The sequence below is a fragment of the Meriones unguiculatus genome, chromosome 4 (assembly GCF_030254825.1).
Source record: "Meriones unguiculatus strain TT.TT164.6M chromosome 4, Bangor_MerUng_6.1, whole genome shotgun sequence".
NCBI classification, from domain to species: domain Eukaryota; kingdom Metazoa; phylum Chordata; class Mammalia; order Rodentia; family Muridae; genus Meriones; species Meriones unguiculatus.
Window position 1 is genome coordinate 87110929 of NC_083352.1, and position 12422 is coordinate 87123350.

The 12422-nt window shown below is 45.0% G+C and overlaps 1 protein-coding gene across 1 annotated transcript; it reads right to left on the reverse strand.

The window, feature by feature from the left end:
- Positions 1 to 667: 667 nt before the first annotated feature.
- Tmed2 (transmembrane p24 trafficking protein 2) lies at positions 668 to 11497 on the reverse strand. Its single transcript, XM_021644205.2, has 4 exons — positions 11215 to 11497; positions 9131 to 9323; positions 5162 to 5269; positions 668 to 2099 (listed from the first exon to the last, which is right to left on the reverse strand). Exons 1-4 carry the CDS (start codon positions 11392 to 11394, stop codon positions 1975 to 1977), a joined length of 606 nt encoding a protein of 201 aa, XP_021499880.1. The 5' UTR covers positions 11395 to 11497; the 3' UTR covers positions 668 to 1974.
- Between the last annotated feature and the right edge of the window lie 925 nt (positions 11498 to 12422).

The window sequence follows — 12422 nt, forward strand, 5'->3', positions numbered from 1 at the left end:
TTCCACCTTTCCTTCTCTATGTCCTTGGGTGACTCATTTCATCTCCCGTCAGCCTCTTCTCCCATATCCATAAACTACCTGGTAAAGTAAAATTAATTCAAATGTGACTTCCTCCACCCCAAAGACCTTAAAATATTTAATACTGACCTTTGGAAAAACAAAACAGGCTTTCAGTAACTTTCTATGGTTTTGGTAGGAATTGTTTTTAGACAGAATCTCCTATATAGTCATGGCTGTCCTGGAACTCACTTTGTAGATCAGGCTGACCTCAAACTCAGAGATCAATCTGCCTCAGCCTCGTAAGTACTGAGATTAAAGGTCTGCACCACCATACCAGGCTTATTAAAATGCTAATCTTGTTCACTACCCTTGTTTACAGAAATAAAAAAGACATAAGATAGCTATTCATAAATATGGGCTTATCTCATCTGAAGAAACAAAAAAAATCTACTTAAATTTTAAATTGAGCCAGGAGTGGTGGCCCACTCCTATAATCCCAGCACCACATGAGGCAGAGGCAGGAGGATCTCTGAGCTCAAGGCCAGCCTGGTCTACAAATCAAATCTAAATTTATAGTCATGGCTATAAAATAGAAACCCTGCTTTGGGGGGGGGAGGAATAAAAAAATTAAATCAACCAGCATTAATACAAACCACAGACTACTTACTGTTTTTAAAAAGAATTGTTTATTTACTGAACCTGGGGCATATTAGATACACAACCAATTTTAAATTTACATCTTTTAATTCAATTCTGAGTGTTTTTACACACACACAAAAAAAAAAATATTGGCATGCAACAGCTGCCCTATGGTGAAAGTCACCTTCCCAACAAACTGTTGCAAAGATATCATCCAAGGTTGAAAAATTATTTTTCCTAAAAATGAAAACCTGTAACAAATTTAAATTAAATTTATAAAACTTGTTACTTGTAGTTTTCCCCTTGCAAGATCCAAAAAGGAAAAATAAAATATCCAGGTAACTAACAGACATCAGTCACCACATAATCCTGGATCGCCCACACCGAAAGCAGAGCGCATTTCATTACACCCATCATCAGAGTCTCTTCATTTTATATAAACAAAACTGACATGTGCCAAAAAAGAAAGATCCCAGAGGACAAACAAACCCTAGTGCTGACACTCAAGACTAGGGCCACTGACTAAAAAGAAAACAGTGGCTGCCTATCACTGCAAGCAATCCAAGGGGCTTAAGCCTTTGGCCTGAGAAGTGCAGGCTTCCACATGAGCAATTTCTCTCTTCCTAAGTGCCAACAATGGACAGACTATGCAGGACAGAGGGACAACAGTCTGTTCCAACAGCCGGGAAACTGGCTTCAATAGACCTCTAAGTTATCAGCTGCTTGTGTCAATTTGAATAGAGGTGATTCAGTTTTCAGTTTCAATATAAAACTTTAGGGGAAAGTGTTGGGATGCATCTTTAGTTTAAAGCAAACTCAAGAGAAAGTATGAGTGCCCATCCTCATAATGCACCTCATCAGGTCACTCTGCCCTGAGACAGGGCCAGAAGGGTCAAGATTCAGATCGCTGTTGCTGTAATGACTCAACAAAATGAACCTGTGATGATGAACCACAGCTGAGGGACTCCGAGGATGCAGAAAGGTAACAAAGCATTGTCAGGCTGAGCTACCTCCTAGACAGAGTACATTTTATTATGAAAACCGAAGGTAAAAGCATAACAAAGCCCATAGTCTGAAGACAGCATTAACAGCCTCTGAACTCTTAGAAGGACCTGTATAATGGGGCAACATTCAATTAAGAATTATAGGCCAATCAAATGTCAAATTTTCACTCTAACTTTCCTAAACAGGGTTTCCCCAACACCTACTAATCACAAAGAAACAGAAGTCATGAACATTCAGAAAATAAAAATGTATAAACTAATGACATTATTATGACCAATGAGTTTGGTAAACAAGTAAATTGTGAATTTGGGATCAACAAGAAAAGGCCTTTTAAACAACCCTCCGGACTTCAAAGAATCTCTTCAGGTAGTAGATCTGTCCCAATGTCATGGCAACTAGAACAAGAGCTTCGAAGAAGGACCAAAGGACCACTCTGCTGTTTGTGTTGTCGTTGACTGTGGAGGCAAACAAAGAAACTTTAACATCAACCCCTCCCAAAACACAGCACAGGGGTATCATCTCTACGCAACATGCCACTACCCAGCTCAATAAATACTCACCCACCCAGACCCAGAGAGCCACAGCTTTAAAAACGACCTTGAAAACCAGGCATGCTGACACATCCTGTAATCGCTACACTCAGGAAGCTACAGTAGAGAAGCTCTAGCCTCCAGGCCAGACTGTTGGTAGTGGTGCACCCCTTTAATTCCAGCATTCAGGAGGCAGAGGCAGGGGGACCTCTGGGAGTTCTAGGCCAGCCTGGTCTATAAAAAGTCCAGGACAGCCAGGGTTACACAGAAAAACCCTGTGTCAAAAAGAAACAAAACAAAGAGCACATAATGAGACCCTTGCCAAGCTCACACTTTTAGGGCTAAAGCTTCTCTCACCACACACTTTCTAAAACTCAAGGGATTTGGGGCTAGAAAGACTGCTCAGCAGTTAGAGCATACACTGCTCTTACAGAGGACTCAAGTCTGATTCCTGGCAAGAAAGATGGCTCACAACCGCCTGTACCTCTAGCTGTATAGGATCTGACACCCTGCTCTGCCCTCTGAGGGCAACACACTCACATGCACATACCCACACTCATACCCACATGGCAGAAGGGAGAACCAACTCAAAGTGAACCTCCCATTGTCATGCCACAGCCTGAGCAAGCCCACACACAAACATACATACACAACACACACAACAAATATATATATATAATAAAATATTTGTAAAATATTGATTCAACACTGAACACCTGTTGTCCTTGGTACTGGTTCTCAACAGTTGAGTTTCTCAGCTATGTGGACCAACCCTGGCAGTCACTAGTAAATAGGACTATTTTTGCACGGCCCCACCTGCAGGCTAGTGTACAGTTTAAGAGGGATCTGTCACTAAGCTATATGTTGCTCTGCTCTCTCTGTCCATCATATGGTCAGCTGCATTACCTTAGTGCATACTGGGTAGCTTCTGACTACTCTGGAAATGGCCAAATATTGCAAATTGTTACAATGAGTAATTTATTATTTGGCTTAATAAGTTGACAGCCATTTTTAGTATATACCATTTCTTTAAAAAACTAGATTTGTTGGGGGCTGGAGAGATGGCTCAGAGGTTAAGAGCACTGGCTGTACATCCAAAGGGCCTGAGTTCAATTCTCAAAAACCACATGGTAGCTCTCAACCATCTATAATGAGAGCTGGTACCCTCTTCTGACCTGCAGACACACATGCAGGCAGAATACTCTATAAATAACAAATATTTAACAAAAACAAAAAACAAAAAAACAAGATTTGAAATAATTACTGGGCCATCAATCTCTCAAAGAGTGAAAGACTATTAACACTATTCTAAAATAATAGCTAAGTTAATCAAAGAACTTCATAACATGAAGCTCACTTCTGCAGACCATCAACACCTACATGGGCCAGTCAGAACGACCTTTAAGCTGGCACCAAGAGAACTGATATACCTTCTTCTGGCCTCCAAGGAGAATGGGCACACAGGAGGCATACCATCAACCACACAGACATACACATAAATAAATCTTTGTTTTAAATCAGGGTGCTACCCTGGTGGTAGAGCAGTGCTCTGGAGGCAGAGGCAGGTGGATATCTGAGTTTGAGGCCAGTCTAAAGAGTTCCAGGACAGCCAGGATTACACAGAGGGAACCTACCTCAAAAAGAAATAAGTAGAGATAGATAGATAGACAGACGGACGGACAGACAGACAGAGTTGATCTGTGTGTATGTGATCACTGTTGGTGGTTAAGCATCTTACCCACTGAGCAACTGACAGCCTCCTTGTCAGAAGGCCAAACCCCTAACCCCTGACCATCACTGAATGCTAATATAAAGATTTCTGACATGTGACTTAAAAGTAATTTAACTTGCATCAAACAGCATTTTCTGGTTAAAAAAAAAAATTACCTTATTCTTTTTTTCTTTTTTTCGGGGGGGGGTGTGGGTGGTGGGTGAGTGGTAGTGGGTTTGGGACAGGCTTCCTCTGTGTTGCCTTGGCTGTCCCAGACTTGCTTTGTAGACCAGGCTGGCCTCGAACTCACAGAGATCTCCCTGCCTCTGCCTCCCTGAGTGCTGAGATTACAGTGTGCACCACTACACCCAGCTTATTCTTTAGTTGATCATAAAAAAATATTTTTGAGCATTGATTTAATGTGAGTGTATCCACGTGTGTAGTGGTCAGAGAACAAACTGCAGGAATACAGTCTCACAAAAGGAACCCTCCCCCCCAAAAAAAGTGCAAGAATCCATTCTCTTCTTCCACCATGTTGGTTCCTATTCAAGTCACCATACTTGGTGGCAAGGAACTCACTCACTGAGCTTTCTTGGCAGCCCTCATCACAAACTTAAAAAGAAAAAACAAAACAAAACAAAGCACTCTTGGGCTGGAAAAAGAGTCAACAGTTAACATTTGCTGCAAAGGATTGGGTTCAGCTCCCAGCACCCGCATGACTGCTCACAACCAAGGTAACTTCAGTTCCAGGGGACCCAATACTCTCTTCTGGGCTCTGTAGGTACTGAACACACACAGTGCACTGACATACATACAGGCAAAACAATCATACTCAGACAATTAAAAAAAAAATCTAAAACCCGGCCCAGAAACTCTTGAAGATTTATGCTTGCAAGCAAGGTAGTGCACATCTTAACTCTACGCCCCAAGAGGCAGAGGCAGAGGCAGGTGGCTCTCTTCAGTTTGAGGCCAACTTAGTCTATAGAGTGGGTTCCAGAACAGCCAGCTACAGAGACCTTATCTCAAAAGATAAAAAACAATACAAACAAACAAACAAACAAACAAAGAAAAAAAACAGGCAAACAAGCAAAACCACCATACACAAACACTAATGGTATAGAATAATGTTTCATAATGAATCTCCATAAACACGTCTCACAGACCACCCTTCAGGAGAACTCTGAAGTCAAAGTCTTGCTATGGTATATTTGCAAAATTACACACAAGGGGCTCCCGTCACCAGGAGACCCTGTCACAAGCTGTGCTGGTAACTTACTGGCTCTGTGTATTCTCTCCCGGACTTCCATGTACTCCTGTTCATGCTTCACAGCTGTCATTGCCACTGCCAGCTCATTAATCATTTCTTCTAGCTTGTTCTGATGAGCTACGAAGATTCAGAGATAAATTGGCACATATTTAGTCATCTCATTTTGATAAATAATTGTTAAATGAAATATTCCTCAGAGAAGACACACAAAAGCAGCAAATTTTATAAAGAGCTCAGCAACAATTTGAACCACTGATGATATTTCAATCCTTAAGAATTGTTCCTGCTGGTTCTGCTCATTTTGAGACAATGTCTCATATGTTCCAGCCTGGCTACAAGCTCAAATAGCCCAGGCCAGACTTCAACTCCTGACCCTCCACCCACAAGTGACCATCACAGGCATGTACTTCAACACCTGGCTTTCTAAGCTCTTTTTTTTTTTTTGGAGGCAGGATCTCACTATGCTGTCCTGGCTGGCCTTGAAGTCACAAAGATCTGCCTGCCTCTACCTCTCCCTCCTGAGTGCTAAGGTTAGCTTCTCAGAGCATCTTCAAAAGTCTATTCCCAAATAAATAAATAAATAAATAAATAACTCAATGACTACTAATGATAAAAAAAAAAAGCAGCACAGAGCAGATATGCATTAAACTAAATACAGGGCACACTGGAAATGTGGTTCATTAGCAGAGCTTGCCCAGCTCAAAGGAAGCCCTGGTTTCTCTTCTTCCACCACGTGGATCCCACAGAAACTAGGGATGGTGGCACACACCTAGGAGCAAGGGAAGCAGATGGACCTGAATTTCTTTTTGTTGAGACAGGGTTTCACTATTATCTCTTTCACTCTTTTCCTACAACTCACTCACTACGTAGAGCTGCCTGCCTCAGCTGGACTAAAGGTATGACACCATGACCAGCTAGGAGGACCAGAATGTCAAGGTCATCCTCTTCTACACAGTCCGCACTTTCCAGAGACTCTGCCTCAAAAGCAAACAAATGAACAAAACGACCAATATACAAATAAGTTTTAAACTAAAATGGAAATCTACTTTAAGAATCATGTAACTCCAATGTTAATTTAGCATAAAAACAGGCTTTTAAATATAGAAAGCCAGGCACAAAACTTAACAACACTCAGGAAAAAACACGCCAGCCACCCACTGCTCCACATGTGTTAACTATAAAGCACAGCAGCATGCGTAAACAGACAAGACATTTATTTCAGTGGCGGGGGTTTTGGAGAGGCATTTGGAAGCGAGAAGAAACTTTCAGGAGTTCCTAAACCAGGGATCAGACTCGGGTCCTCAGCAAGTGTCCTGGACCGACAGAAACATCTTGCTCACTCAGGTGTCCTCTCCCCAAGCTGTTCTGCTGGCACTTTTTTTCTTTCTTCTTCCTTTTTTTTTTTTTTTTTTTTAGTGTTGGGTTTTTTAAGACAGGGTTTTTCTGGAACTGATCTGTAGACCACACCAGCTGTGGTGGCACTTTTAATCCCAGCACACAGGAGGCCAAGGCGAGGAGACTCATTTAGCAGTGAGCTCTAGGCCAGCCAGAGCTGTACAGTGAAACCCTGCAGGGGGAAGGAGTGGATGGGGACGGCCCTGCTCTGAAGAATTATGCTCCTAGGCAGTACCACACTAACTAAAAAGCAGGCAGGAAACACAAGGAGGAATCCCAAATGGCAGCTGCCTCACCCCTGCCCAGGATCCAGCCTCAGATGAGATTCCAATTCCTCTACATGATCCTCAGTTCTCAAGCCGCAAGCCTCTATGCTGAACAAGAGGAATCAGCCCTCAGCATCCTCACTCTGAAAGCCCATGCACTATGTCAAATATTTCGAGGATTTCTTAAGAGCAGCACTTCAATAACAGAATACGACATTGCCAAACATCTCAAAAGGCAAAAACTGACCCACTTGGAAACTGTCACTTTAGTGCAGGTGCAACCTAACCCTGCCACCACCAAGCAAAATTGAGAACCTGAGAAAGCTAAAGAGCTAAGCAGAAGCTGTGATTTTTCTAGCTACTGTAAAAAGGACCAATTTCCTGAGAACAAATACCAATTCCTTAAAAAATCTGAATTCTTTCTCACTAAGAATTAGGTAAGCTCAGCATTGTAAATGGCTCTGAAAAATAAAAACAGTATTCAAATACAAATCTTAGGTTTACAGACTTCAAAACCACATCAAACCTCCCCTTCATTGTATGGCTACTTAAAAGTGCCCAATATTGAAATATGTATGCCATAAGCAAATACTATGGAATGTGGCAATCAGCTACTAGCTTCTAGGAATTCTACCATGTGCTGTGGCAAAGGAGTTAAAAAACAAACAAGCAAACAAAAAACAGGACTGCTGGCCACTGGCAAGCAATAAAGTAGTTTCTTCAGAACCAGCTGGAGGGCAACCCTGCTGGTACAGCTACTTGGGAGACCTGAGGCAAAGAGATCCCAATGCAAGCCCAGTGTGGGCAACTTTGTGAAATCCTATCTCAAAACTTAAAAAAATACACATTAAAATCATGGGAATGCAGCTCAGTGTTATGTGTGCTTGCCTACCAAGCACAAAGTCCTATGTTCCAACCCCAATACCACCGAAGAAAAAAAAAATTACTATTACTGCAGAAAATAGTGTGAATATTCAGCCAGAGCAAACTTCTCATCAGGAGTTCTTCCAAACTTCTGCACAGTATTGTAAACCAAACTAAACTTCACATTAAAGATCAGCAAACACAGTCACGGTGGCTCATGCCTGTAATACCAGCACTCAAGGAGGGAGAGGCAGGTGGATCTCTGTGAATTCAAGGCTAGCCTCGTCTACAAAGTGAGTCCAGGACAGTCAAAGCTCCACAGAGAAACCCTGTCTTAAAAAAAAAAAACCTAAAAGAAAAAGAAACATTAGCAGTGAGGAGGCCTAGAAAACGCTTTCTCTAAAGGGTGTCTAGCAACACTTTTTCTTGTGTAGTTAGTTGGGCATTCATTTTAAGCAAAGTCACACAAAAATGTCATAATATTCCAATAACGATCAAGTTAAAATCTAACCTGGTAACCAAGTCTTCAAATTTGCCAAAAATAACCTAATTACTTGGAGGGGGCTTTAAGAAGGGAAAAAACATTAACATGCCAGCAAACTGAGGTTAAAGAAAAAGAATCAGAAATTAGATCAGGAAACAAAAGGATGCTAAACCAAAAAGTAGGATGCTTTCAAACAAAAACAAAACAAACCACATACCATCCCAGGAGTCTCCACCACCTAGAGAAAGGTGTAAGTGCAAACAAAAGAACGAGTTTAGCTAAGCTAGAACGTCTACAGTCAGAAACAGAGGTATACATGAAGCCCAGGATTAGCAAGTTAACAGAACTCAGATGCATGGAGCCTATGGGTTTGCAGGAGCAATATTGACTCCATGGCTGCCAGAAGGGACAATCAATCGCTAAAAACAGTAACTTCTAGACACTGGCTAATTACAGGTTACAGCCACTTCAACAGGAATTTTGCTTTTAAAGACAGTAAATAAGGGGCTGGAAAGATGGCTCAGAGATGAACACTGTTGTACTTCCAAAGGTTCTGAGTTCAATTCCCAGCAACCATATAGTGGCTCATTACATCTATAGTGAGATCTGGTGCGCTCCTCTGACCTACTGGCTTACATGCAGGCAGAATACTGTACAAATTGAAAAAAAAATTATTCTTAAAAAAAAAAAAAAAGAGTTGAATGAATCTAGAAAGAGAATTTTATTTCTTTATTTACTTTTGGTTTTTTTGAGACAGGATTTCTCTGTGTAGCCTTGGCTGTCCTGGACTCACTCTGTAGACCAGGCTGGCCTCAGACTCACAGAGATCCGCATGCCTCTGCCTCCCAGAGTGCCAGGATTATAGGTCTATGCCTCTGTGCCCAGCAGAAAGAGAGATTTAAAAGAATCACACCCACTGCAACCAGATGGGTGAGTGAAATGAGCTCTCTGTCAAAAATGACATCTCACCTTCTGTCTCCATATCTTGTCCTTTGGGAGCCTCCCCAATGTCAATGGTGAACATTACTATCTTTGGAGTCATGGTGGACATCCTATTACTGAAGCAGAACTTGTATGTCCCATCCATGTGGGCTGCAAACGTGTACTTCCCGCTGGACTCTCTGTCTCCTTTATAGATTCCTTTATTATCCGGTCCTGTGATCTGGAGGCAGGAGAGAAACAGAAGAGTCACTAAATACTCAGGGTCCTAAGTAGCACCCTTCAGCAGGAAAAAGACCCACTAGGCTGAAACTTGGTCAGATCCGCTGCAGGGAGCCACAGAACAGCTTGCATACTACTTCTCCCACTTAATCAAACAAGAGTAGACTCAAGGTTCCCTCAAGCACCTCAGCCCAACTACCTTTAGTATTATCTGCTCAAGGCAAATAGATGTAAGCTTCTCAGAAACAGAAACCACACAGCTTTATGCATGGTCTCCAATATCCTAACATCTTCAACAAAAACAACCCAGGAAGCAGCTTTCCAAAATGAGTACTCGTACTTATTCTGATAGGGTCTTATTACTGGGCCATCTGCTGTCTCAAGTGCTGGGATAAGAGGTGTGCCCCGAGCCAGTGATGCTCCTGCAGAACACCAGAGCCTCTCAGGCCCCACCCCAATAGCCACTGGGCTCCCTCCTGCCAGAGGCCACCTCGGACATACCCGCTAACCACTGCACTGATCATGAAGCCACTGGCCACTGCCATGTGTGCTGCACATGAGCCATGCCGTGTCCTTCTTTATGAACACCATGGAGGAAGTCACCGGCTGTTTCTCCTTCCCAAGGCTATCAGCTGGTTTTGGATTTGTGCTGTTAATATTTACTATATAAGTTATCAATTGTGCCAAAAAAATGAGTAATTCTATAAAGCACGTTTGGAGGTTTCTATAATCACTGTCAAACAAAAGGATGTAATTTATCTGACACGCCTGTTAAGGCTTAGGGAACAGAACAGGTTGGAAATTAGGAGACCCAAATTCCCAAGCAGGGACAATGCAAATCATCAGCCAGACACAGTCAAACCTTCCCTTTGAAGACCATATGTGTACATGCATGTAGGTGTCAAAGAGGGTATCCGATGTCCTGGGGCTGGAATCACAGCTTGCGTTGAACCTACACAGAACTCCAGACCTCGGAAAGCACAGCCAAGTACTCCTAACTGCCTAGCCATGTCCCTAGCCCAAGCCTGCTTCTTTTGGAGTCAGACACCTGCGAAACTGGAGAAACTGGAAAAGCTCACCTTTATCTAGGGTCTTGGCTAATCCAAGCAGCCTCCAAACTTTGGGGGTCTCACTTGAACTCCAGTTAGTTACACCCAGTCGGAAATACCAGCAAGCAAATTTAAACTATTGTATTTGGTCTTTTTTTTTTTTTTTTTTTTAATGCAGCAAATTGTCGGGACACGACGGTACACGCCCTTCATCCTATCCTTTCGAAGGCTCGGGCAGGTGAGCTCAATGCCACGAGCTACGTAATGCAACCCTGTCTCAAAAACCCCGGCAAATCATTTTTATTCTCCAAATAAGTAACTGTTTCCTAAACCCCTGGCTGAAATCCTTGCTAAGATGACTGACCCCAGAGTATCTTTCGCAGGACACATTTGGCCGCTCGCGTAAGGAAGCGGGTAGGAAGTTAACCCGGTTTCTGTCATGGCCAGAACTGGCACTTCTGCCTTAGCGCTACTCCGCAGCTTCCGATCTACTTTTTCAAAGTTTGTTGCCGCGCCGCGCCGCGCCGCGCGCGAGCCCTTGAGGACCGCGGAGAGCGACAGCGAGCCGCTCCCGCCCGAGCAGACACGCGGCCGCCGCGGGACAAAGCGAAGGCAGAGGCCGAGTCCGCGCCCAGGTTCCGAGCGGAGCCCGAAGCCGCTCGGAAAGACGAGCGCCTTCCGAGGCGCGCGGGCAGGGCCCGTCGGGGGGCTGCGCGACGGGCGGCGGCCAGGCCCCTCCCCGGCCCGCGCCCTTGTGAGCGCAGGCCCCGCGCACTCCCCGGGACTCCCCAACCCCCGAGGAGCCACGCGACACCGCCCCGCCGGCGGGCAGCGTGCCCGCACCTCCACGTCGATGTCCAGGAAGCCGCCCTCCGCCACCTCGAAGATGAGGCCCATCTTGGTGCCCGAGGTGACCCGCTCGAAGAAGCACTCCTCGGCGTGCGCGTCGATGCTGACGAAGTAGCCCGAGGCCGTAGCCAGCAGCGCGGCCAGCAGCACCAGCAGCTCTGCAAGCGTCACCATGGTGCGGCGCGGGCCGAAGCCGGGACCCGGACTGAGGCCTCCAGAGCTGCCGCCACCGCTGCCCCCTCAGCCGCCGCCGCCTCAGCTCCGCCCCTTCCGGCTGCGCCTCCCGAGGGGGCTGATGCGGGCGCCGCTGGTTGGCGGGCGTCGGCAGCTGCCACGTAACGGACTCACGGCGGCCGAGGAGGGTCAAGGCGGAGCCTGCGAACGGACGGCGGCCCTAGAGAGCCAAAAACCCTTCGGCCCCAAACTTTCGACGTCCGAACTAAGGATCGCGTGGACTTGGGCTGCGCGGACGGAAGCGCTGTTTGCTTTTGCAGAGGACCCGCGCTGGAGTGCAGCGTTCACCTGTTGGTCCTGAACCGTCATACGCCCGTTCCAGGGAACCTAACGCCCTCTTCTGGCCTCCTCAAGCAGGGCACACACCCGGTGTACAGACCCAACACTTACAGAAAGTGATACAGGGGATTCACAGTTCTAGGATTATCCAGGGAGACAGCAAGATATTCAGAGTCAGCCTCAAAACTGGAGGCTCTGGAAAGTGGGTGCTAAAGATGAGAACTTCAATTTTTGTGTTGTTTCTTTTGTTTGATCCCCATCACCCTGTTTATCTAAGCTGGGGGCCACTCAACGTTATTAACTCCACACCATCCCTCTGAGACCCTCTGAGGATGCCCAAAGCGCCATATCCTCTGGCCTCAGCGGGACACTGCACTCATGCGCACATACTCATCCCCACCCGCATACACATAGTTAAAAGAATAAAAATAAATCTTCTTTCAAGGATCTATACATGAGAAGGAGTGAGTTTGAGGCAGCCTGGGCTACAGAGCAAGTTCCAGGACAGCCAGGGCTACGCAGAGAAACCCTGTCTCAAAAAAACAAACAACAAAAGAAAGAAGATCTATGCACTTGATATTGCAAATTTTCCCCTTGCTCAGATTCCTTAAAAATTATAATCCTCCCAGTATTGTCACAGAATTGCTGCCAGCCCTAACCCCCACGTGGGTTTATCACATTGCCTGCTG

Excerpts from the sequence above, each read along its gene's own strand:
- Tmed2 (XM_021644205.2), bottom strand. The coding sequence starts at position 11,394 with ATGGTGACGCTTGCAGAGCTGCTGGTGCTGCTGGCCGCGCTGCTGGCT. Across the intron at positions 9,324-11,214 it reads TCCTGGACATCGACGTGGAG|ATCACAGGACCGGATAATAA; the intron begins GTGCGGGCACGC and ends TCCTGCCTCCAG. Across the intron at positions 5,270-9,130 it reads ACAAGATATGGAGACAGAAG|CTCATCAGAACAAGCTAGAA; the intron begins GTGAGATGTCAT and ends GAATCTTCGTAG.